The 25,282-nt window shown below is 54.4% G+C and overlaps 1 protein-coding gene across 1 annotated transcript in view; it reads left to right on the forward strand.

Annotated features, from left to right (window-relative positions):
- The first annotated feature begins 3,345 nt into the window (after nt 1-3,345).
- Nucleotides 3,346-25,282, forward strand: part of Ahnak2 (AHNAK nucleoprotein 2) — a 42,884-nt gene continuing 20,947 nt past the window's right edge. Inside the window, exons 1-7 of the mRNA XM_075948529.1 lie at nt 3,346-3,568; nt 17,964-18,022; nt 18,099-18,197; nt 18,813-18,914; nt 19,543-19,693; nt 19,978-20,162; nt 20,285-25,165. Coding sequence (XP_075804644.1) covers nt 3,514-3,568; nt 17,964-18,022; nt 18,099-18,197; nt 18,813-18,914; nt 19,543-19,693; nt 19,978-20,162; nt 20,285-25,165 — 5,532 coding nt within the window. The 5' untranslated portion in view covers nt 3,346-3,513. The remainder of the gene's footprint in view (nt 3,569-17,963; nt 18,023-18,098; nt 18,198-18,812; nt 18,915-19,542; nt 19,694-19,977; nt 20,163-20,284; nt 25,166-25,282) is intronic.

Genomic DNA, 25,282 nt, shown 5'->3' on the forward strand with positions numbered 1-25,282 from the left:
GAAAAGCCTGGCTTGTGGCTGGTCCACCCACATAGGTGCAGCCTGGCTTCTGTAGCAGGGTCTTCCAAAGGCACAGTGAGTGTGCCACAGCCTGTGAGGCCTCAAGAGCTCTACTCAGGACCGAGCAGGTGGCGCCTGTATTCTGTTGTACATATCTGTGCACACAAATCTGAGTGTATGCACAGGAGTATGTGTCTATGTGTACTGGGACAAATCCAACGTGGTTTGTGGCGTGTATGTTGGTGTGGGTGGATGGTATTGCTTTTCTGTTTGTGGCTCTTCCCTGGGGTGGAAAAGCTCTCTGGGCAGGTATCCCAAGGGTTCTTTCCCTCAGAGTGTCTAGTCTGGCCTCCAACCTAAGGGGGAATCTTCCAGGAGATGGCAGCTGGACTCCCATGCTGGGCCCTCACCTTGCCTTGACAGTCATGTGTTGTAAAAGGAGTGGTGGGCTGCTTTTTGCCACCTGAGAAAAGCGCAGGCCCCTTGTTCCGTCCCACCTGGCTAGCTTACACCTGAAATAATTACATGGAAACTGTATTCATTTAAACACTGCCTCGTCCATTAGTTCTAGCCTCTTATTGGCTAATTCTCATATCTTGATTAACCCATTTCTAATAATCTATGTAGCACCACGAGGTGGTGGCTTACCGGGAAAGATCCTAACCTACGTCCATCTTGGGTCGGAGAATCATGGCGTTTGCCTGACTCTGCTCTCTTTCTCCCAGCATTCTGTTTGATCTACTCCGCCTATCTAAGCTGCTGTCCTATCAAAAGGCCAAGGCAGTTTCTTTATTAACCAATGAAAGTAACACATAGACAGATGACCCTCCCACATCAGTCATGCTGCAGCTCCAATGGCAAATGGGAGAGTGTTGGCACACCTAGGTACCCCTTACCTAGTACCATGCCCTTAACATGACAGCCGTAGGCCTGTCTGTAGTGATATTTTGCTTGTAATCTAACAAATAAAGCTTGCCTGAAGATCAGAGTGCAGGGCTGAGCCACTAGTTAGCCATAGGGGTCAGGCAGTGATGGCGCACACCTTTAATCCCAGCACTTGGAAGACAGAGGCAGATGGATCTCTGTGAGTTCAAGACCACCCTGAGCTCCATGAATTTGAATCTGTCTAAAAGAGAAACAGAGCTCACATAAAGGTGATTCCAGCACTTGGGATCACATGCCTTTAATCCCAGCACTAGGGAAGTGGAGATGGGAGTGATATGGCTGGATGGAGAAAAGAATACAAGGCAGGAGGAGCCAGCAGCTCAGATGCAGTCTGAGGATTCATAGAGACAGACACAGGTTTTGTAGAGATAGGAGCACCCCTTTGGTCTGAGCATTGGTAGAGATAAGAACTCTCTAGTGGTTGGCTACTCTGCTTCTCTGATCTTTCAGCATTAATCCCTATATCTGACTCTGGGTTTTTATTAGGAACAATTAGAATTTGTGTTACACCTGTTCTGTTTGCACTTGGGTAGCCTGGATAACATCCATTTTCCTGAAAAGCTGATGGGTGCCACACGGTCCTAGGTGGATCACGCTAGACAATCTGAGACCATTTGCTTGAACATTGCCCAGAGACAAAGGGCACAGCTAGGTCTGTGTGCACCCAAAAGTCTTTGGGTATACAAAACCGTACCTTGTTCCCAGGCCCTTGCTCTCAGATCCTGAAGCCAGATTCAAATACACTGGATTGGCAGGCTGAGACCTTCCAGCCTACCCAGCAGACAGAGATGTACCCCAGATCACAGAGTCCCACATACCCAGAGACAAGGTAGTGTTCTTTATCCAGGGCATTTCCCAGGGAGAGGGTGAGACTTGTGCCCCACCAAGGCAGGGCTGTGGCCTATTCAGTTGGAGGAGAAGGCTGCGCAGGCTGCTTCCCAGCAGTGACTGGTGTCTGTCTGACCTGTGTGTTGCTGGCAGGTTGCCCAGCACTGCAGCCCAGCTAACGGGAACTGCCGAGAGTGAGTCATCCTGCTGCTCACTGGCTTACCTGGCCCCACTTCTGTGCCAAGTTCCCGCTTGCACCTATGACTGTGTGCACCTGTGCACATGCATCTATGTCCTGTACACTTCTCTGTATATGCAGGTGTGTGTTCTGCATGTGTGTGCATGTCTGACACCTGGGGACACACCCATGGTGGCCTGTGATGTGTGTGCTGGTGTGAGTGTGTGATTTTGTCCCTGTGTCTGTGTGGCTCTTCTGCTGTGGCTTAGCCTCCCTTGGCTCCCACCCCATCTTCTTACCTGAAAAAAACGGGGTGTACATACCCCCTTTCTGTCCACCTAGCATGATCAGCGTATTGCCAGGGATTGGTTTCTCCCTCTGACCTGCACCAGGCTGGGGTTAGCCAACTCTGCCGGAAACAGAACTTCCCCAGATGTGTTCCCTCTGTATGGTACCCAGGTAGAGCCCAGGGGGATCCTGCCCTCTCCTGTCAAGGCCTTACCCAGTCCCCTTTGCTAACACCCAGAATATCCCATCCAACCTCACTGCCCCTGTCCAGCTGCTCTTGATTTACAGAATGCCCTCCCCTCAAGCTTCCTCCTGGAGCCTTTGGCAGTCTTCCTAAGCCCAGTCCCAGCAGGCCACTTTCAGCTCCTGCTCTCTTGCCCACCCTGAGAACCCGTATTATCTCTCCATTGACAGGAATAGTTCCTGCACTGTTTTGCTCCTAGGCTGCCGGAAACTTTTAAGGAACCCTCCCTAGTCGTCCAGTACTATCCCACAGAGGCCTTCACCTGCACATTCGCTGTCGTACAGCTCAGGGTCGGAGGGCACAAGTCAGTAGAGTCTTGTCATACCCAGGTCCTAGCTGCCAGGCTCTTTACAAAAACCACTGAAAGAACAAATCTTGACTTGGGGCTGCATAATAACTCCTGTTCTGATCCTGTCCTCCTGGACGGCCCACAGGGGATCTGCGCAGGGCACCCTATCCAAGCTAGCGGCTTCTAGCCTGTCATCTGCTTGCTCCTCTCTCTTCTCTTGCCCCTGAACCCCATCTTCTGAGAAGCTCAGATCTCAAGTAGTCATTTCACAGGACTCCTGTGCTACGCCGTCACTTTTCCAAGCTGGAGGTAAGGAAGATCTCGGGTGTAGGGATCTGGTGGCCCCCGCAGGAACTTCTCAAATCTCTGCCTCAGAAACGCGATCTGGAAGAGGGTGGGGGTGAGGTCAGTCGTGGGTAGGGCAGACCACAGGGGCCTGGGTCCGAAGGGCTGGGTCCTTTGTGGGGCGGAGCCTCAGCTTCCGGCAACCAATGGGCTGAATGAGGCCGCCGGCACCGCCCACGTCGACCCTGCAGAGTGGTCAGCGCAGGCTGGGCGGACCAGGGCGGGGCCGTAGCCAAGGTCTAGAGGTACCCCAAGCCTCAGCCGCAGTCACAGCCCGGCTGCCCCCGGCAGCACAAGGCAACGGGGCTGTGGGCGCCGCCCTTCTCCAGGCGCATCATCTCCCGACCGTGACTAGACTCGCAGGGCCGCCGCCGGCCCGCACCACCAGCCGCCAAGATGTGCGACTGCTTCCACGTGGTGCTGCCCACCTGGCCCGGAGCCCCCGGCAGTGGTGCGCCTCACTCCCGCCTGCAGCCCGCTTCCCTCAGGCGGGTGGGCTCTGGGGGCGCGCCGAGGCTTAACGGGGTCGCGCAGTGCGGGACAGGCTGCACGCGCGGGAGGAAGGGCAGGAGAGATGGATGGGGCTAGTGGGCTGGTCTCCTGTGCTTTCGGTCCTTCGCTGGCTCTGTGGGTTTCTGCTTTTCGCTCGTACTTGCGCCTGACTCGTGCTTCTCACTCCTTTCCCCTTCTCTGCTGCTCACTTTGGTTCTCAGGTTTCCATTACTCTGTGTGGTTCCTTGCACTCCGGACTCGCTCGCTGTCCCTCTCACCTTTTCATCGTGGTCCTCCCTGGGACATTGCTTTGGCCAGTAAGGCGGCTATAGAGGCATGTGTGCTTCATACTGGATGGAACAGGCCCAGGGTGAACAGCCGTCAGTTGTAGGCTAGGATATCTTATGCTAGATCTAGACTCTGACCTGCTTTTTTGGGGGGGGCATCCTGGCTAGACCAGGACTTAGATTGGGTCTACCAGGCTGTGCGCTGTGCTGGATCCACCGTGCGGCTACTATGTATGGGGGTGACCAACTAGGTGTAACTGGGGCAAGGCTGGATTTGAGGACTGGGACTTACTTCCTAAGAGCAGGAATAGAGTTCTGTAGCTCCGATCAAGGGGATGACGTCCCCACCCCCCGTGGTCAGTGCTCCTTGTGAGCATCTGCTGCAGAGTGGGTACCTAGTGCTTTTATGTGATGGTCCTTGGCCTGGCCTGGGCCGACCTCCGGTGTCTTGGAGGGCGGGGTGGGGCAGCAAGAAACTGACCCAGACTCTGGGTCAGTTATGCAGCAGCCTGGCCACACCCAGGGCACCTGGCCAGCAGCTGGCCGGGGAACTGGGACAGAGGAGCTGCATTGGTGCAGGCTGAGCCCCTCTCTTTGGGGAAAACAAGTTGATGACAATTATACTGATGAAGCCATTCATGATGCCAAGGGCAATGCAGAGGGGTGGCCCTGCCTGGCTACTTCTCCACCCAGAGTGGAGCTACCATCGCCCTTCCTGTGGCCTATATATCTGGTGTGGGTTGAGGCTGGACTGGAGCTGGGACTCTTTGGGAACTGGCTTTTGCTCTCCTTGGGTTCTCCTGCTGGGACTCTCACACACTGATGGGAGCCCAAGGGCCCTGACTAGCCAGTTCGCAGTTGGGAGAATGATGACCACCCACCACCTCTTTTCTCATTACTGGTCCTGGAAAATATCACTGCGGATTGTCCTCCCCAGAGAGAAGAGGCCCAAGGCATAAGGCTGCTCTGTCTCCAGTTTCTTAGGTTCAGGCTGAGGGACCACCTTTCTTAACATTCCACTCTCCACCTTCCACTGGTGTGCCTCTCCCACAAAAAAGGGTGTCTCTTCCCTCCTTTAACTGATGGTTCCCTAGCTTGTCTGGAGCAGTTTCTCCCGTGTCCACTTGCTCTTAGGGAGTGAGAGCAGTGGCACATAGGGCCCAGGGCCTCATAAGGACACTCACTCCCTGAGGATTGGGTTTAGGTCTTTACCAGCTGTAGCTCACTTCCCACAAGGCAGAGTTGCTTTCCTATGCCAGTCATACCTGGTCTCTTAAAGTCCTGGTGCCCAACGCTGGCAATCTCCCAGGGCAGAGCCACCATTGTTCCAAGCACAGAGGCTGCCCCCTGGTGGATGTGCTGGGAATGCACCTACACAAGGTTGGGCGAGGGTGGGGAGGGGTGGAGCTGTATAGGGATATGCCCAAGGCAGGAATGCTCAAACACCTTCACCCACTGTGAGATGGACCTTACACAAGTTTCCTGACTGACTCAGGAGTTTACCCCCATAGGTGCTGGATGTCATACCCCTCAGGGTATGTATGTGGGTTTCTTGAAGCCCAGAGAGTTGGAGTGTCTGGGAGTCATGTTTTCCAGGCAGTGACCCTTGTGCTGCACCTGCAGGGGCCTGGCATGGCCTAGGCACTAACTCCCAGCATGCTTCAAGAAACTATAGCTGGATCTGGGGAGTCCCCGGGTGCTGTGACATCATGAGAGGCATCTGAATGTTCTTTCTTTGGTGTTGGGGACCGTGGTTGGGCTAGCTTCTTCCCCCAGAGAATAGGGCCAGAGCAGCTGTTCAGGTGGCCAGCCTTGGGGTCAGGGTGTAGGTCCAGACCTGACATCTGTGCCCAGGAGTGCCTGGGCTGCCATGATGAGAGCGAGCTGTGCCTCAGCGAGGGTCGCCTGGACAGGGTGTTCATACTGGTAGGAATCTATACTGAAGCAGGGATGCTGAGCCCTGTGTCACGGTGAAACTCTCTGGGCCCCAGCTGAGGGAAGAGGTGGGTGATTCTGAAAGGTACTAGCTGTCCTGCTCTCCCCAGGCAGGGCACAAAAGACACTGGGCTCTGATGGTTCCTAAGTAGTGGGGGTTGCCCTGAATCACTTCCCTACCTGAATGGGTGGGATTAAAAGACACTGTTGTCTACGGCCATACCACCCTGCATGCACCCGACCTCGTCTAAAAGCCACTGTTGGGGCTGTATCAATTGCTAACAACACCCAGGGCTCTTTTTTTCTTTTCTTTCCCCCCTCTATTTATTTATTTATTTTTGAGACAGGGTTTCTCTGCTTACCCCTTGCTGTCCTGGAACTTGCTCTGTAGACCGGGCTGACCTGGAACTCAGCAATTTGCCTGCCTCTGCCTCCTGAGTTCTGGATTAAAGGCATGTGCCGCCACCACCCGGCAAGGCTCTTGCTTTGGATGGCTTAGAGGACAGGACAGTGTTTCATCCTGCTCTCTCCAAACCCTAGGCTCTATCTGCCTTTTATTGTCAGCCAAGAAAGGGGTAGTTTGGGCTTGAGAGTAGGCAGGAGGATCAAGTTGGCAGGTCCCCTAGCCTCCCAATCTCCTGTGCCAGGCAGCTGTGCCCATCTGTACTCGGCTGGGCCTGCAGCAATGCCTTTATTCTCTCTGTTCAGACAGGCTCTTCTGTCCTGGGCACACTAGTTGCTGCCCCAACGGAAACATTTTACTCTAGCTATCTGTGACCCCCTCCACACCCTTTGCTGAAGATGTTTGTGTTTCAGGTGCAGCTTGGCCCAGCTTGGCTAGGGAGGAGAGGCTTGAGCCCTGGCAGTAAGAGTGGAACTCTTCTTATCTACCTGGGCATCACTGTCACCTGGGAACAAAGAGTCAAGCTCTCGCTGGCTTTATCCTCTGCCCACGGAGGGATGGAGTCAAGGGTGAGAGATACCTACTCATCTCTGCCTGTCCGCCGCTCCATCTGTGCCTGAGCGCTAGTACCACTACGCCCCAGACTTAGGAGGGAGAGCAGAGATTCATCCGTTGCTTGTCTAGCAAGTGGGAAGTGGCCTGGGCACACAGAGGGGTTACTGGGGTCCATGAGGAGGGAGGCCACAGCAACAGTAACCATGTTCACCAGGCTGGATCTGGGTAGTTCTTGGGCAGGGGCCAGGGCCAGGAGAAATGGAGTTGGACAGAGGGGAGGGTGTATCTATGAGCTCAGGCAGGCTTAGTTTGGTGGAGACACTGAGCTCCCAATCCTGGACCCCACTCTAAGGGAAGCTGTTGTCCTGAGAAGGGTATTTCTCCAGGGGCCCTTTCTCGTCTTCCTGTTCCCCCTCTGCCTCCCGGGTTTCCCTTTGTTTTTCTTTTTTTGAAAGTCATGGGCCAAGGGAGCCAAGGCCTGCCTTGCTGGGATAAATATTTAATAGTCAGAAGCACTTTCTCAGACGGAAAATTGGATCTGGGCCCAGGAGGCCTGGGGTGGGAGGCTATTCTCCCCACTCCCCACACCCCACACATGGCAGAAACCCTTCCAGCCACTCCTGCTGAGCTCCTCCCTGCCCAGCATGCTGCAGTACACACCTGGCCCCGGTCTGTATGGGTGAGGACAGAAGACAGCATTGAGGTGCCTCACCAGGGTCCTGGCTGTACCTTTGGTCCTTGCTTCCCAATGATGAGGAAGGAGTGGTGGGCAGAGTTGTTGGGTGTTGTGAGGCAGGCCAGGAAGGGATCTCAAGTTTCTTTCCTGCTTGGAGGCAGTGCTAGCAGTGAGGGCACAAACAGCCCGGGCCCTCAACCAGACCTGGGTCTCCTTGTCCACAGGCTTGTCACCTGCCCCTTGGGAACTGCCCAGCACTGGGGTTTGCAAGTTCAGCCGAGTCATGGCCCCTATTACCTTGAGCTGAGATCAGAGCAGGAACCAGCCTGCAGGCGTTGAGCTCGAGTTGCCTTGTCCCTCTCCCATGTCTTCTTTGATGTCTAGTGGTCCTTGTGTCCTGAGAGCTGGACCCTCTGTGGGAGGAAGAAGAACAGCCTGCCACAGATGCTTGGGGCCAGCCCTCTATTGGGTGGCTCCTTCCTTGGCAGGCCTTGCTAGAGGGTGGGAGGGTGGCAGCAGCACCCAGACTGTGCCGTGACACATCCCCTGGGAATGCCCTCAGCTGAGTCACTATCAGCTGCCCCCGGCCCCACCCCATCTTGTTACTGCCAAGTTCCCATGGCATCAAAGAGCTGGGCTGGGGTCCTGGCAGCTTCAAGCTAGACGTGCCTGAGCAGTGGGCATCACTTGACACTTCCAGACACGTAGGTCTTAGGGTCTGTGATTCGTGACTCAGCAGATGCTCACTGCCTTCCACCGACTCACTCCTGGCCTCTGGAGCAGGGTGTGTGTGTGTGTGCATCCTTGGGATTTGAGGTAGGCAAAGCCTGCGGAGTCAAGTGAGCCCCTATAGGTTGGATTTGGGCCAGGGGCAGCTCGTGAGGTCCTTTAGAATCATAGTGATCCCACTGTCACCTGACCAAATCCCTGTCACCTCAGGAGCTATTGGTGCAGCCGTGCACCTCAGCTAAGAGCATGGGGGTGGAGATGGCAGTGTGCCCTTCTGTGGCAGGGCCTGTGCTGGGGGATCACGACCCACTCAGTTTGGGAAGATGACCCAGCCACCCAACAGCAGGTCCCCTGGCAGGGACCATCCTTCTGGCTACAGCGAGATGGGACTCTGGCTAAGGCTATTGCCTTGGTGATCTCAGAGCCCCCAGGCGAGCAGGGCAAGGGACAGAAGGAGCAGGAGGAGTCAGAAGGCATTGTGCAGTGGCCTGGGGGCAGAGGGGTCTGACTGGATTGCTTGCCAGGCTCAGGAGAATGCATGGTGGCAGCAAGACCTGTTTATTGCCAGCACCCTTCCCACCTCAGGCTAGCTACACTGCCCCAGCTTGCAGCTCCTCGCTGACTCAGGCAGCCTCACCCCACCTAGAGTTGACAGTTTGGTCTGGTGTTGGGCAGTAAATAGAGTTCCCAGGTGAGAGCTGCCTGGGAGTGGGGCCCTGGAGCCGGAGGTGGGGAGCAGACCTCGCCAGCTTCCTTGTGCTCTGTAGGCAGATGTTTTCCACTCTCACCGTTAGGTTTTTAGGTCCAGGTAGGGAGAAGCCTGCCAGTTCTTCCTCTCCCAGGACTGGGGATCACTCTGGGGCCTCTTTGCCTATTTGCTCACCAGTGACCTCTGCCCTCTCCCTTCCTTGGAGCTCTCTGAGGTGGTCTCCACCTCAGGCTGCTCTTGGCTTCTGTATCCCAGTACAGGGCCTGGTTCTTCTGCTCCCAGTGGCTCTCATTTCTGGGCCGATGTTTGGCAGGACTGCCCATATTGACCCTTTCCTGTCCTGGAACCCTGGTCTGGACCCGTTAGCTGTGTGAGCCTGCTACAGCCTGCCCTTAGGTTCAGGTGCCCACAGCCAACCCTGGGGGCCCTGCAGAACCATGCTAGTACATCTGTGGCTCCTGCCCAGGCCTGCTGGTTACCTAGAACAAGGAGGGGTTGGAAGCGAGGAGCTGAGGGTGGAGATGGCAGAAGGCATGTGAGAGGGAACAGCTCTGGGCAGTGGGTGACTGGAGGTCTGAAGCCCAAGGGGGCAGGTTCCCCAGCTTCTGAAAACCAAGGGAGTAAATACGAATGCCAGTTTTGAGGTACAGCCACAGCTATAGAGTACCCCTCTTCTCTAGTTCAGGAGATGCCATAACACTAGAAAGTGTTACGTTGGGTGTGTTGGGGGTCAAGCTAGCCTTTTCAGACTTCCTTTCTCCTTTCTTTTTTTAAAGACAGGGTCTCACTCTATAACTCTGACTGTTCTGGAACTTGTCACGTATACTCGACTGGTCTCGAACTACATAGATCTGCCTTCTCTATGTTCTAAGTGCTGGCACGAACCACCACATCCAGCCCCTTTCCCTTTTTTGAACCCCGAGACACTACAGGGAAACCAAGGCCCAAGGCCTGGGAATGGGAGAACCTGCTTCATATCTGAATATCCTCACAGCAGGCGACTGCTCACACAGTCAGTAGCTGGCTGGGCTAGTGGTTGTGAGTCAGATGGCAGGCGTTTCCTCTCCAGGTCAGCTGCCTGGGCTGGTGGGGGTGGGGAGCTGGGGTGGGGTCCTTGGCTCCCAGAGACTGAGCCTGTGAGGGGAACCGCCCACTCCCTCTGGTAGGGTGTGTATGTGTCTGTGTGTGTGTGTCAGGGAAGGGGGGGGATTGGCAGGGCACTGAGCCTGGCTGAAGACATGGGAGGAGGGACAGTGAGGGGAGGGGCTGAGGAGGGGAGGAACTGGTGGGAGGCAGCCAGCCCAGGATTTCTTCTAGACAAGTTTGGGAAGAAGTCCTCTTCGGAGAAGTGGCTGCACCCCTTCTGCACCCCGTCCGTCCCCTTCTGGGCTCAGCCCTGCAACACCTGCCCCTCTCAGCACTCTGCAGGTTAGAGGGGCCGAATGGTCAGCCAGCAAGGGAGGCTGGAGGGACGGCGCTGGGCTGGGCGTCTTCCTTGTTGAAGGATAGAGGTATCAGTTCTTTGTGGCTCCAGCTAACTTGTGCCAGGGCCAACCAGGCTGGGTTGGGAAAATGCTAGCAAGGAGCTGTTTGGACCCCAGATGCCTGGAACCAAGCAGGCCCTGGAGCGGTGCCTCGGGTTTGCATCCCAGCTGTGGGGTGCTGCAGAACTCCCAGCTGCCCCGCCCGTTGACATCTCAGGCTGTGAGGTGCACTGAACTCCCAGCTGCTCCCCCCCCCCTGGTTTTCATCCCAGGCTGTGGGGTGCTGCAGAACTCCCCACTGCCCCCCCCTAGTTTGCATCCCAGGCTGTGGGGTGCCACGGAACTCCCAGTTGCCCCTCCCGGTTTTCATCCCAGCTGTGGGGTGCCACAGAACTCCCAGCTGCCCATGTCCCTGCCCTGCCTGGTGTGACTAGTGGTTTTTGCTTGGAGAGAGCCCAGGTTGTGAGGGACATTGGTGCCAAAGGTATTTTAGTAGACACAGAACCTCAAGGTTGGGCCTTGTGGCCTAGGGAGAAGTCCTCAGATGGTGGCAACTGACCTGGTTTGGTGTACAGAGGCCTGGGATGGTTTTGAAGGTAGCTCAGACAAGACCTGACTTGTTCACTGGGGTCACCTGAGGTGGGACCAGAGCAGTGGACTGCTCATGGGGTCCAGGGTTTTGCCCTTCTACTCAAAGGATCAGGGTGGTCGGTCTATTCATGGATGGTTGAAGGTGTGGCCATTCCTGCTGGCTTCTGAATCTTTTGGGTTGATGGGTCAGTATACTTTTCCATGTCTCGGGTTCTCCAGACACAGGAGCTGGCCTGGGCTCACCTGCTACTCTGGCTGGCCTGGAGCTTCCTGTCTTCTTGTCTCTGCCTCTCGAGTGCTGGGACTAATGGCCGCATCACCACACTCAGCACTGCCAGGAGTTTTGACCAGCTCATTCTCTTCCCTTCCTCAGCCATTTCTTGTGCTAGCATTTATTTTGTACCTACTGTATACTAAGCTCCAAGTGCTTGGGATGCAGAGACAACAACAGGACCAAGACCCAACCCACTGCCTGTGAGTTTGCCTCGGGAGGAGTTTGTGTGTGTGGGAGCAGTGAAAAGTCCAGCATTGGAGAGGGCCTGACACAGGAGGAAGCAATGATTGAGTCAGGTGGAGAGGTTGAGCTTGTTTTGAGAGAGAAAAATGAGAGCACCCCCCAGGGCGTAGCTGGCCTATGTGGGGAAGAGCTCTGGCCCTGGACGGTGTGGTTCAACCCTTCCGAGCTGGCATTGTTCCCTAGTCCTCAGCCTCATCTACAGAGCATTGGGGGATGGAGTGGGCAGGCCCACCACCGCCTGGGGTGTTGCTTCACAAGGTCTGAAGGTCTCATGACAGTCAGCCCAGCTTAGCACTTGCTTTATGGAGTTCCAAGATGGGGTGAGGCCCGAATACATGCGAGGCGGGGTGGATCTGGCCGGTGTGAGCCAGTGAGGGCACCAGGATCCCAGTCTGAAGACAGTAGCTTTCATAGCGTGGGTTGCCCTGGGCCTCCACTGCCAGTGCTTTATATCGGGCTGTCCCTGGGTGCTCAGAGGGGCAGCCCTGACCAGACACATGTGCACCGGTGCACCCATACACACAAACCCACAGGCGACTGCAGAGCTGCGTTCTCTCGGCCAGATTCCTAAGGATCCTGCTGCCCTGGTGACATGAAAACATGGCTGCCACACCACATGAAAGTCAAAGCAGTCTCAATGCAAACTCTAGTTTTGTTTAAGTGAATGCCCCACCCTGCCTCCATTGCCCTACTGGGATGAAGGTGACCATGGATTGTGGGGGCAGCCTGCACCTCTATGCAGCCCCTGCTTGCCTCCCGTCCGTCCCCCAGGCTGACCTGCTCAGCCTTACCCTAAAATATTTCAGTTCCTAGAACTCCATCTTCTCCAAACCAGGGTTGCCCCGTGGTGCCCCAACTGTGTCCTTGTGCCATGGTGAGCCAGTGGCTTCTGTAGCGTCCTGGGGTCCCTTCCTGAGTTCAGGTTTGTACATATAGGAGTGGAATGTTAGCAGCAGTTTTTAGAGCTGTGTGAAGGGCTTGGGGTGCTGGGGGGTAGGGAATTGGGGGAAATATCAGGTGACAGTGGCCAGACCTGCTAGGCTTGGCTCAGGTGTGTCCCCATTTCCTCCTCTATAAAACGGCGCTTTGGTGACTGTCAACAACCGTGTTATTATTTAAGTGGCAGTGTTCAAGGCTGGGCTGCTTACAGAGCTGCCTTTGAGAGATGTACGTGGGCAGGCAGTTAGGGTGCTTCCCTGTTCCCTGGGCCCTGGGAGTCATGTTTGGGTGGATAAGACGGCCCTGAGGCTCGCCTCGCTCCCACAGCTGCTAGGAGTAGGCACCATCCTGCAGTCAGGAGACCTGCTGTTCTCCTCTTTGTGCGGTGCTGGGTAGGGGATCCTGCTAACCCCTGGAGTGCAGCCTAGTGGCAGAGTTCATGCCTCTTCTCAGCCATTGCTCCCTATCCTTACAAGGAAGAGGGGGGGTGTGTGGGTGGGATTGGCTGTACTGAAACTTGTTAAGCCGGAGAAGGGACCCGAAGCCCAGTCTGCTTCTTGCTGCCCACGTCCCTGGTGTCAACACCTTTCTTCATAGGCTTTCGACATCCACAAGACTCCCCTGAAACAGATTTGGAATACAGTTTCTCAGGGTAGCTCACTGCTTGGCTATGAGGGTCTTCCATTCTGGACCCCCAGCCCAGCCCCAACTTGGCCCAGGGCTGGGCCTGGGTCCTGGCCAAAGTTCCAGCCTCAGGCAGGGAAACAGGAAGACATAGGTTTGTCTACACTTGCCCTGTTTCCAGGAAGGGTGGTTGACCCGGTGTTCCTCCTATAGCCACCCCATTTCCATATCCCCTGACCCCCTAAGTCAATATGGGTTCTCCGAGCAGTGATGGGTGCATGGGCAGAGACTGGGGGATGGTGATGGAGGCAGATGGTTGGCACATGCCCCTTCTACCACCGGGTTATGGGACGTGCACATGGGGGCTCCAGGGATATTGGGTTCCTTGGCTATTATTTTGCCTAAGGTCAGTCTTATAAATGGAAAAGGTGGCTTTCCTGCTGTCCTGGAGGTCAGAGTCCATGGTTTCGCCCACGGAATAGCAGGAAGGACAGGTGGGACCTGGCAGGCCAACTTTGACCCTCCCAGCTCCCTTGGGAGGACCAACCCCAGGAAGCTCCATCCCAGCCCTTTCAGAGCTGCTCTGCAGAGGAACAGCAGAAAAGGCAGGAGAAGAAGGGAGAGCGGCAAGAACTGAAAGGCATAGCTCCAGGGTGCGGCTGGGGATAGGTGTGTCAGGACTGGTGGGTGGCCCCTGCACGCTAGGGAAATCCAGGTTGGCCAGAGCAAAGTAGCTACAGCCAGAATCCTGCTAGGCCTGGAACTCCTTGTCCCTGTGGGAACGTCATCTAGGTCAGTGCACAGGTCCACTACCTAGGGAGACAACCTCTGAGTAACAGGGACTCCACCCCTCAAGACAAGCCTGAAGCAGGGGTGGGGCTTTATCCTCAGCATTGCTCACCTTGTGGAGGTAGCCCTGGAGCCCAGGCCCAGCCACAGTCCCTGTCCATCAGGGCTGTTCTTCCTATGGATATTTAGCAGAAATCAGGGCTATAGGCTGGAGTTTTGTGTGGAGAAATTTTGTTTGTTTCTTCTGTGTCCCAATAAAACTTTATTTACAGAGGCAAGCAGGGGACAAGAAGAGACCACTCACTGCCTTTCTATCTTCTGACTAATAAACACTATATCTGGCACAGAGACAGTGCCTTGATTTATATCATTTAAAAATTTTGTAGGGTGCTGGGTGTGTGGTGGCGCACACCTTAAATCCCAGCGCTCAGGACGCAGAGGCAGGTGGATCTCTGTGAGTTTCAGAACAGCCTGGAAAAAACCCTATGTCAAAACCAAACAAAACTGGGCGGAAGAGATGGCTCAGACGTTAAGAGCGCGGCCTGCTCTTCCAGAGGTCCTGAGTTCAATTCCCCGCACCCACATGGTGGCTCATAACCGTTTGTAATGAGATCTGGTGCCCTCTTCTGGCCTGTAGGGATACATGTAGGCAGAACACTGCATACATAATAAATACATCTTTAAAAAAATAAAAATAAAAATAATAATCTTGTAGGTAGAGATGAGCACAGTTGTCACTAGGATGATGACACGCTGGTGACTAGCTTGTGCCTGGCTCAGAAGCTGCAGGGCCAGCGAGTGGACAGCAGTGGCCTTGGTGTTGCCAGCAGACCATTTTCCAGTGGGGCTGAGTAGGCCACGCTCACTCTGACGGTGGAGCAGCAGCTACACGGCCTGAACCCTCAGTGCATTTATTACGTTCAGCACGAGGAGGGCTTAGCTCGTCTGCTAAGTCTCCACAGGGCACCGTTTCAGCCGCAGTCATCTGGGAGGAGGATGCTGCAGTGGGCCTTCCTGTGCCCTCTGCCAGTGTTTGCACACAGACCAGAGGAGGGCCTTGCCAGTTTCCACGGGTCTGAGGCATCGGTCTTTGTCAGTAACACGTGCTCACTCTGGGCTTCACCTGTTCCTTACACGCTCACTCTAGATTTCATCTGTTCCTCATGTGCTCACTCCAGATTTTACCTGTTCCTTACACACTCATTCCAGGCCTCACCTGTTCCTTACACGCTCACTCTGGGCTTCACCTGTTCCTTACACCCTCACTCTGGGCTTCACCTGTTCCTTACACCCTCACTCTGGGCTTCACCTGTTCCTTACACGCTCACTCTGGGCTTCACCTGTTCCTTACACGCTCACTCCAGGCCTCACCTGTTCCTTATACGCTCACTCTGGACTTCACCTGTTCCTTACACACTCATTCCAGGCCTCACCTGTTCCTTACACGCTCACTCTAGGTTTCATCTGTTCCTCACGTGCTCACTCCAGATTTCACCTGTTCCTTACACACTCATTCCAGGCCTCACCTGTTCCTTACACGCTCACTCTGGGCTTCACCTGTTCCTTACACACCCATTCCAGGCCTCACCTGTTCCTTACACGCTCACTCTGGGCTTCACCTGTTCCTCACATGCTCACTCTGGGCTTCACCTGTTCCTTACACACTCACTCTGGGCTTCACCTGTTCCTTACACGCTCACTCTGGGCTTCACCTGTTCCTTACACCCTCACTCTGGGCTTCACCTGTTCCTTACACCCTCACTCTGGGCTTCACCTGTTCCTTACACGCTCACTCTGGGCTTCACCTGTTCCTCACATGCTCACTCTGGGCTTCACCTGTTCCTTACACACTCACTCTGGGCTTCACCTGTTCCTTACACGCTCACTCTGGGCTTCACCTGTTCCTTACACCCTCACTCTGGGCTTCACCTGTTCCTTACACCCTCACTCTGGGCTTCACCTGTTCCTTACACGCTCACTCTGGGCTTCACCTGTTCCTTACACGCTCACTCCAGGCCTCACCTGTTCCTTACACACTCACTCTGGGTTTCACCTGTTCCTCACGTGCTCACTCCGGGCCTCACCTGTTCCTTACACACTGATTCCGGGCCTCACCTGTTCCTTACACACTGATTCCGGGCCTCACCTGTTCCTTACACGCTCACTCCGGGCTTCACCTGTTCCTTACACGCTCACTCCGGGCTCCACCATGTAGACCAGGCTGCCCTTGAATTCACAGAGATCCACCTGCATCTACCTCTGGAATGTGGGGATTAAAAAACCAGCTCCCCACACCCTGACTTCGCTTTAATTTTTACTTTGAGTCATATGGTGATGGCACATGCCTTTAATCCCAGCACTCGGGAGGCAGAGGCAGGCGGATCTCTATGGGTTCGAGGCCAGCCTGGTCTACAAGAGTTAGTTCCAGGACAGGCTCCAAAGCCACAGAGAAACCCTGTCTTGAAAAACAAAAATACAATTTTTTTTTTACTTTGAGTCATTGTCTTGCTGTGTTGCCTAGACTCTGTGTGTGTGTGTGTGTGTGTGTGTGTGTGTATGTGTGTGTGTGTGTACACAGGTCCCCATGCCATGGTGCTTATATGGAGGTCAGTTCTCTCTGTTTGTCTCATGGGTCCTGGGGTTTGGTTGCCAGGCATCTTTACTGGCTGAGTCTCACCAGGTCTCACCAGGTCTAGGGCTGACTTTTATTTCTTGTTGCTGATAAGCTGGTTGTTAGTGGTCTTTCTGTGCCCGTCCGTGTGTTGGGCCACTTTATCTCAAGCATTTGACCATGGTTTGTTGTATAAAGATCTCCGTGTGTTCCTTTTGCTCGGGATTTGTTGAGCCTCTCGGCTCTACCAAATGGTTCCATCCACTGCTTCTTCAGTGTGTTTTCTGTCTTTTCCTCTTCTTGCCCCTGTAGGTTACCGATGCTCTGCTTTTGTCAGCTTCTCCTCTGTGTTCTTCAAACTCCTTATGCAGTCCAGTTTGAAGTGCTTGCTGTAGGTTCCTCCAATCTACTGTTGAGTCTCTCTAGTACATAATCCATTCCAGAATTTTCACAATTTTGGCTTTAAGAATTCAGGGTTGAGTTTATTAATTTTTATGTAATACATGTAACATGTATCCCAGATTGTCCTGAAAATATATAGCTGAGGATAATCTTGAACTCCCAGTCCTGCTGCATTTACCTCCCAAGTGCTGGGGTTGCAGGTTGCCCCACTATGCTGGGTTTTGCAGTCCTAGAAATTGAAACAGGACTTTGTATGTGCTAGGCAAACAGTCTGAAATATATCTCTAGCCCCTGAAAGTTCCTTTTCTTTATGAGGGCCTGCCACCAGTCTCCAAATCTACACTCGGTTTCCTTTAGTGTTTTAAATAATCCGTTAGTGGTCATTTGGAGTCTGTGTTAAATGCGCATCGCGGACTCTCAGAGTGGTCATTTGGAGCTTGTGTTAAATGCGCATCGCGGACTCTCAGAGTGGTCAGTTGGGGTCTGTGTTAAATGCTCATCGCGGGGGCCGGAGAGATGGCTCAGTGGTTAAGAGCATTGCCTGCTCTTCCAAAGGTCCTGAGTTCAATTCCCGGCAACCACATGGTGGCTCACAACCATCTGTAATGAAGTCTGGTGCCCTCTTCTGGCCTGCAGACATACATGCAGACAGAATATTGTATACATAATAAATAAATAAAATGTAAAAAAAAAACCAAACAAAAAATGCTCATCGCGGACTCTCAGAGTGGTCAGTTGGGGTCTGTGTTAAGTGAGCATCGCAGACTCTTGGAGACACCTTCCGTCACTTGTGGACTCTCAGAGACACCTTTCTTCCATCATGTGCCTTGCTCCTCCCCCTTCTTGTTTCTTTTTACTGCCTGTGATTTTTGGATGGATGCTGGACATCTAGCAGAACATATTGAAGCAATTCTGGATATTAATTTCAGGCTCAGGGCAGTTATTGTTTCTGTTTCTTTCTGGGACTAAACCTGCAAATCTGTATAATGTCTGAGCACCCAAATCCCTGCTGCTTTTCCTGCGGTTGCTCCCACTGCCCCCACCCAGGGTCTCTGGATCATCCCTCAGGCCCTCATGTCCACTAACAGCCTTTATCTCTACAGCGTCCGGTCGACAGCTGCAGCAGCAGGACCCAGGGGCTGAGACTGAAGAGGACCATTCTGTGAGTGTCACCCCACCCCATCTTCCCCCAGCCTGGAGGGCTAGTGCTTGGAGGTGACTTTATTATTTTCTGCCAGGTGACCGAAGGGCCTGTGGGTGAGATCATTCGGCCAAGACCGCAGGGGTCCTCACCTGTTTATGAATACACAGTTGAAGGTGCTGGCTTCGGAGCCCAGGTAAGCCTGCTGGGCAGACCAACTGGCAGAAGGAAGGCGTAGGTGTGGCCCACAAGTGCCACTATTCTCTGTTCACGACTGTGCAACCCGCTTGCCCTGCCTGCTGTATGCACTTGGTCTTGCCTTCTCCTCCAGTGTCCCTCCCTTTAGCTGGCTGAGCCACTGTGGAGGTGGGGACACTTGCAGCTTGTGTGTGTGTGGTGTGTGTGTGAGACAGACTCTGAGAATCCGTGTGTGGGGTGTGGCAGGGGCATATGCCTTCATGGCACATACACACATGTACACTCATGCTACCTTGGAGAGGAGACTGTGAACTTCCTCGTGAGAGGAGCCATGGCGTTGTCTGTGCCAAGGACCTGTTTTACACTTTGAGGATCTTCCCCACTCTAAAGTACTTCCAGCTGCTGTAGGGTGGGCGCATGCCTGTTCCCCAGAGAGAAAACAGAAGGCTGACAGTTGCCTTTCCTACTGAGGGCCTGGGTACTCAGCTCCCCTATACACTCCACACCCTGGAATCCCTGTACCCCTGCATCCTGGGCTCCCCTTCCCTGAGCCTCCCTGGCACTCCCATCTCCTTAGTAGAGTAAGTGGTAACTCCCAACCCCTTGACTGCAGGAAAGCAACCAGGGCAGGCGCAGCTCCTCTGGCAGACGGAGATCCTGGTGGAAAAGGGATTCAGGGGAATCCACAGCTTTCTCCAGCATGAGTCACCCAGAGGTAGGCACTACATCCATGACAAGCCAGGAAATAGCCCCAGGAGATGGAGGGAGGGGCATACCCTGTGCCTCAGGCCTGGGAGGGGCAGATGCGGAGGCTAGTACCTGCCTTCTAATGGAAAGAGTCTGACTCCTGACTAACACGCGTACAACCATGCTTCAGTGTGCAGTGAGCAACACTGTGGAAGAGAGTAGCCAGACTGTGGTAAGGAGCGGCCTTGGCCAAGGGAGATGGGAGGGGTTCAGTGAGTACCCATCAAAGTGGCCATCCTTTGCTGGATCAGGTGGGCTGCAGACTTCCCTGGTGTTTGTGTCCCCACTGGGAGCCAGCCCTGGTGACTACATGGGATGGATCCTCACATATTTGTAACGAGCCAGTGAAGGATTAGCAGAAGGAAGGCTGGCAAGAGCCTCTCCCCTGGGGACACGGCTGCACAGGCAGGCTGTCTCCTGTGGGGACAAGGGGAGATGGTTCTGCCTGAGGCTGTCCACAGCTGGCCACAGCAGCCTGGCCCACTTGGGTGGTGCTGCAACCTCTACCCAGGCAGCACGGATACCACCCACTGCAGTCATGCCCATATGAGATGGGCAAATGCACACCACACCTTTCGTGTGCTTCTTCTGCCCAGACTATGCAGGAGGCAACAGAAGTGACCCTGAACACTGAGGTAGAGGCCGGAGCCAGTGGCTACACTGTCACAGGTGGAGGGGACCAGGGGATCTTTGTCAAACAAGTGCTGAAGGACTCCTCTGCTGCAAAACTATTCAGCCTGAGAGAAGGTACCACAGCTGGCCCATCCTGGGGGCTCCATCATCAAACACCACCACGGGGGGGGGATGGAGAAACCTGGAAGGGGTGGGCCTCACCTAAGGCTCTGGATGGCCCCATGGGCTTTGCTCAGCCAGCCTAAGCTGGGACTGCCCACTGTGCCCTGATTTTCTGCCAGGTGTTTGAGGTGCCTTTGGGGAGCTGGCTGTAGGCCTTCCCCTTGCCAATGCAGCCCCACGGCCATTTCTATTCTGGTGGGGACTGGGGCACAGAACTTGGTTTCCTCTTCCCTTAGGGGATCAACTTCTCAGTGCAACCATATTCTTTGACCACATGAAATATGAAGATGCTCTTAAAATCCTTCAGTACTCAGAACCATACAAAGTGCAGTTCAGAATCAAACGGAAGCTCTCTGCCAGCAAGGGAGAGGAGTCAGCCATTCTGCATTCTCAGCAAGGCTTGAAAAGCCAGGAAAAGCAGGTAAGGTCCTGCCCAGAGAGATGCAAGGTATCCCAAGCTGCCCCAGAGACCCCATTCCTGTGGACAGTGTCTCCAGTACTAGTTATTGTACCCAAACCAAACAGCGTCTTCTCCTGTTTCAGGACAAGGACACTGCTGATGGATACATGGAGACCCCTACAAAGACACTAGAGGTAGATGGAGACCGAGAAAGGCTTATTTCTAAGTCCAGGGATGGTCGCCAGAGGCGTCCCCAGGACAGACTCTCCTGGCCGAAATTTCAAGCCTTAGGGAGCAAGCGGGCATCAGGTCCCCGACGCTCACACAGTTCCTCAGAAGCCTCAGAGCAAAGGGACACACATGAAGTGTCCCCCACAAGCACAGACACAGAGGCCCAGCTGACAGCTGACAGCCAGGAGCAGAAGTCAGGGACAAGAAGACAAAGAAGGAAGTTCCTGAACCTGAGATTTGGGATGCGCTCAGGGCAGGGCGCAAATATAACTGAGCAGACAGGCAGAGAGCCACAGGACAGGCACGGTCATGCTGGACTGCTGGAAGAGTCCCAGTTACAGGAGGATGAGACACAGGCATCTGGGTTCACGTCTGCTCTAACTACACAGATGCCCACGAAGCTCAGTAATTCCAACTTGGAAAAAGAAGGCCCTGGAGAAATGGTGGTGAAAACAGACAAACATCAAAGAAAGAAAAAGCAGTTGGCAAAACAAGACAAGGAGAAGACACTTAGCCAGCATAGAGTGGAGCCAGCCCCAGGAAGCAGCTGGGATGAGGAATGGGAGATAGTAGAAAGTCTGGAGATGGGCATTGCAAGACTGTCCCTGCAAGACAAACCTGACCAGGGCAGCACACAGCTTGCACTGTGCAACTCAAAAACCACAGAAACTGGGTTTTCAAAAAAAAAGACAAAAGAGACAAAAAAAGGAAGTAAAGAAGTTGGAATAGGGGAGAAGGAAAGGAGAGAAACAGTAGACAGAGGCAGAAAAGACAGGCAAGTGCCAGCAGAGTCACAAGGAAGGACGGGACACGCTACAGAAAAAGGAGGAAAGGATGGAAGAGAAGGCTGGGAGAGTGAACAGGAGAAGAAAGACACAGAACAGGTCACACAGACAGGACAAATAAAGGTGAAGATGCCGAAGTTCAGGATACCATCCTTTGGATGGTCTCCAACTAAGGAGGCAGTAACAGTGAAGAGGGAGAGAAAAGAGGTGAGTACAGAGGACAATGAGACACTGGACGAAGAAAAACGGAAAGAGGAACCAGAGAAAAAGGAAAGGGAATGTAAGGAAGACAGACACACATCACAGAAAACAGAGAGCAGAAAGGCTGCACAGGCAAGGCACACAGAGGCAGACACTGAAGACAACGGCAAGGAATACTCAGAAAAAGAAATAAGCTTCAAGATGACCAAGTTCAAGGAGCCATCCTTCTGTGAGTATCCACCAGGCAAACCTGGCACACAGGCATCGATGGAGGTGCAAACACCCACGATGGAAGCAGAGGTGTCCCTGCCCTCCATGCAGGGTGAACTTAAGACTCCAGACCTCAGCATTCATCCGCCGTCCTTCAACCTGGAGGTCAAGGCAGGCCAGGTAGAGGTGAAGATGGAAGAAGTCCAACTCCGTGAAGGAGAAAAGACCGCACAGGATGCTGACGGAGCCAGCCTGAAGGGCCACCTGCCCAATTTGCAGATGCCCAGCTTCAAGACGCCCAAGGTGGACCTGAAGGGCCCCACAGTGGACATGAAGGGACTCACAGTGGACGTGAAGGGCCCCACACTGGATGTGAAGGGCCCCAAAGCTGAGATTAGTGATCCTGACATGGAAGTATCCTTGCCTGGCATGAAGGTAGACATCCAGGCCGAAAGTGCCAGGCTACAGAAGGATCTTCCACGTGCTGTGACACATGAGGCCACCAAAGACAGCAAGTTCAAGATGCCCAAGTTCAAGATGCCCTCCTTCGGCGTGTCCACAACTGGCAAACCCAGCATGGCAGCCACTATGGAGGTGGCATCCCCCAAGATGGAAGCAGAGGTGTCCCTGCCCTCCATGCAGGGTGAACTTAAGACTCCAGACCTCAGCGTTCATGCTCCGTCCTCCAACCTGGAGGTCAAGGCAGGCCAGGTAGATGTGAAGATAGCAGACATGCAGCTGCCTGAGGGAGAACAGATCGCACAGGATGCTGACGGAGCCAGCCTGAAGGGCCACCTGCCCAAGGTACAGATGCCCAGCTTCAAGATGCCCAAGGTGGACGTGAAGGGCCCCACAGTGGATGTGGAGGGCCCCACAGTGGACGTGAAGGGCCCCACAGTGGATGCAAAGGGCCCCAAAGTGGACGTGAAAAGCCCCAAAGCTGAGATTAGTGACCCTGACATGGAAGTTTCTCTGCCTGGCATGAAGGTTGACATTCAGTCCCAAGGTGCCAAGCTACAGAAAGATCTGCCCCATGCTGAAAAGGATGTGGCCACCAAAGACAGCAAGTTCAAGATGCCCAGCTTCAAGATGCCCCAGGTGGACCTGAAGGGACCCCATGTGGACTTGAAGGACCCCAAAGTGGAGCACAAGGGCCCCACGGTGGACGTGAAAAGCCCCAAAAGCGATGTGAAAATGCAGGATTTAGAGGTGTCCCTGCCCAGCATGGAGGTTCATGTCCAGGCTCCAGGTGTCAAACTGGATGAGGACCAGGCCATGGTCGATAAGGACATGGCCGTCAAAGACAGCAAGTTCAAGATGCCCAAGTTCAAGATGCCCTCTTTTGGCGTTTCCGCAACAGGCAAACCCAGCATGGAAGCCACTGTGGAGGCGGCAGCTCCCAAGATGGAAGCAGAGGTGTCCCTGCCCTCCATGCAGGGTGAACTTAAGACTCCAGACCTCAGCATTCATCTGCCGTCCTCCAACCTGGAGGTCAAGGCAGGCCAGGTAGATGTGAAGGTGGCAGAAGTCCAGCTGCCTGAAGGAGAGAAGACCGCACAGGATGCTGACGGAGCCAGCCTGAAGGGCCACCTGCCCAATTTGCAGATGCCCAGCTTCAAGATGCCCAAGGTGGACCTGAAGGGCCCCACAGTGGACATGAAGGGACTCACAGTGGACGTGAAGGGCCCCACACTGGATGTGAAGAGCCCCAAAGCTGAGATTCGTGGGCCTGACATGGAGGTGTCCTTGCCTGGCGTGAAGGTAGACATCCAGGCCCAAGGTGCCAAGCTACAGGAGGATCTTCCACGTGCTGTAACGCATGAGGCCACCAAAGACAGCAAGTTCAAGATGCCCAAGTTCAAGATGCCCTCCTTCGGCGTGTCCACAACTGGCAAACCCAGCATGGCAGCCAATATGAAGGGGGCATCCCCAAAGATGGAAGCAGAGGTGTCCCTGCCCTCCATGCAGGGTGAACTTAAGACTCCAGACCTCAGCATTCATCCTCCGTCCTCCAACCTGGAGGTCAAGGCAGGCCAGGTAGATGTGAAGATAGCAGACATGCAGCTGCCTGAGGGAGAACAGATTGCACAGGATGCTGACGGAGCCAGCCTGAAGGGCCACCTGCCCAAGGTACAGATGCCCAGCTTCAAGATGCCCAAGGTGGACGTGAAGGGCCCCACAGTGGACGTGAAGGGCCCCACAGTGGACGTGAAGGGCCCCACGGTGGACGTGAAAAGCCCCAAAAGCGATGTGAAAATGCAGGATTTAGAGGTGTCCCTGCCCAGCATGGAGGTTCATGTCCAGGCTCCAGGTGTCAAACTGGATGAGGACCAGGCCATGGTCGATAAGGACATGGCCGTCAAAGACAGCAAGTTCAAGATGCCCAAGTTCAAGATGCCCTCCTTCGGCGTGTCCACAACTGGCAAACCCAGCATGGCAGCCACTATGGAGGTTGCAGCCCCCAAGATGGAAGCAGAGGTGTCCCTGCCCTCCATGGAGGGTGAACTTAAGACTCCAGACCTCAGCATTCATCTGCCGTCCTCCAACCTGGAGGTCAAGGCAGGCCAGGTAGATGTGAAGATAGCAGACATGCAGCTGCCTGAGGGAGAACAGATCGCACAGGATGCTGACGGAGCCAGCCTGAAGGGCCACCTGCCCAAGGTACAGATGCCCAGCTTCAAGATGCCCAAGGTGGACGTGAAGGGCCCCACAGTGGATGTGGAGGGCCCCACAGTGGACGTGAAGGGCCCCACAGTGGATGCAAAGGGCCCCAAAGTGGACGTGAAAAGCCCCAAAGCTGAGATTAGTGACCCTGACATGGAAGTTTCTCTGCCTGGCATGAAGGTTGACATTCAGTCCCAAGGTGCCAAGCTACAGAAAGATCTGCCCCATGCTGAAAAGGATGTGGCCACCAAAGACAGCAAGTTCAAGATGCCCAGCTTCAAGATGCATCAGGTGGACCTGAAGGGACCCCATGTGGACTTGAAGGACCCCAAAGTGGAGCACAAGGGCCCCACGGTGGACGTGAAAAGCCCCAAAAGCGATGTGAAAATGCAGGATTTAGAGGTGTCCCTGCCCAGCATGGAGGTTCATGTCCAGGCTCCAGGTGTCAAACTGGATGGGGAACAGGCCATGGTCGATAAGGACATGGCCGTCAAAGACAGCAAGTTCAAGATGCCCAAGTTCAAGATGCCCTCTTTTGGCGTTTCCGCAACAGTCAAACCCAGCATGGAAGCCACTCTGGAGGCGGCAGCTCCCAAGATGGAAGCAGAGGTGTCCCTGCCCTCCATGCAGGGTGAACTTAAGACTCCAGACCTCAGCATTCATCTGCCGTCCTCCAACCTGGAGGTCAAGGCAGGCCAGGTAGATGTGAAGATAGCTGACTTGCAGCTGCCTGAGGGAGAACAGATCGCACAGGATGCTGACGGAGCCAGCCTGAAGGGCCACCTCCCCAAGGTACAGATGCCCAGCTTCAAGATGCCCAAGGTGGACGTGAAGGGCCCCACAGTGGACGTGAAGGGCCCCACAGTGGATGCAAAGGACCCCAAAGTGGACGTGAAAAGCCCCAAAGCTGAGATTAGTGGCCCTGACACGGAGGTTTCTCTGCCTGACATGAAGGTTGACATTCAGTCCCAAGGTGCCAAGCTACAGAAAGATCTGCCCCATGCTGAAAAGGATGTGGCCACCAAAGACAGCAAGTTCAAGATGCCCAGC

The sequence above is a fragment of the Microtus pennsylvanicus genome, chromosome 14, assembly GCF_037038515.1.
Source record: "Microtus pennsylvanicus isolate mMicPen1 chromosome 14, mMicPen1.hap1, whole genome shotgun sequence".
In the NCBI taxonomy this organism is placed as follows: domain Eukaryota; kingdom Metazoa; phylum Chordata; class Mammalia; order Rodentia; family Cricetidae; genus Microtus; species Microtus pennsylvanicus.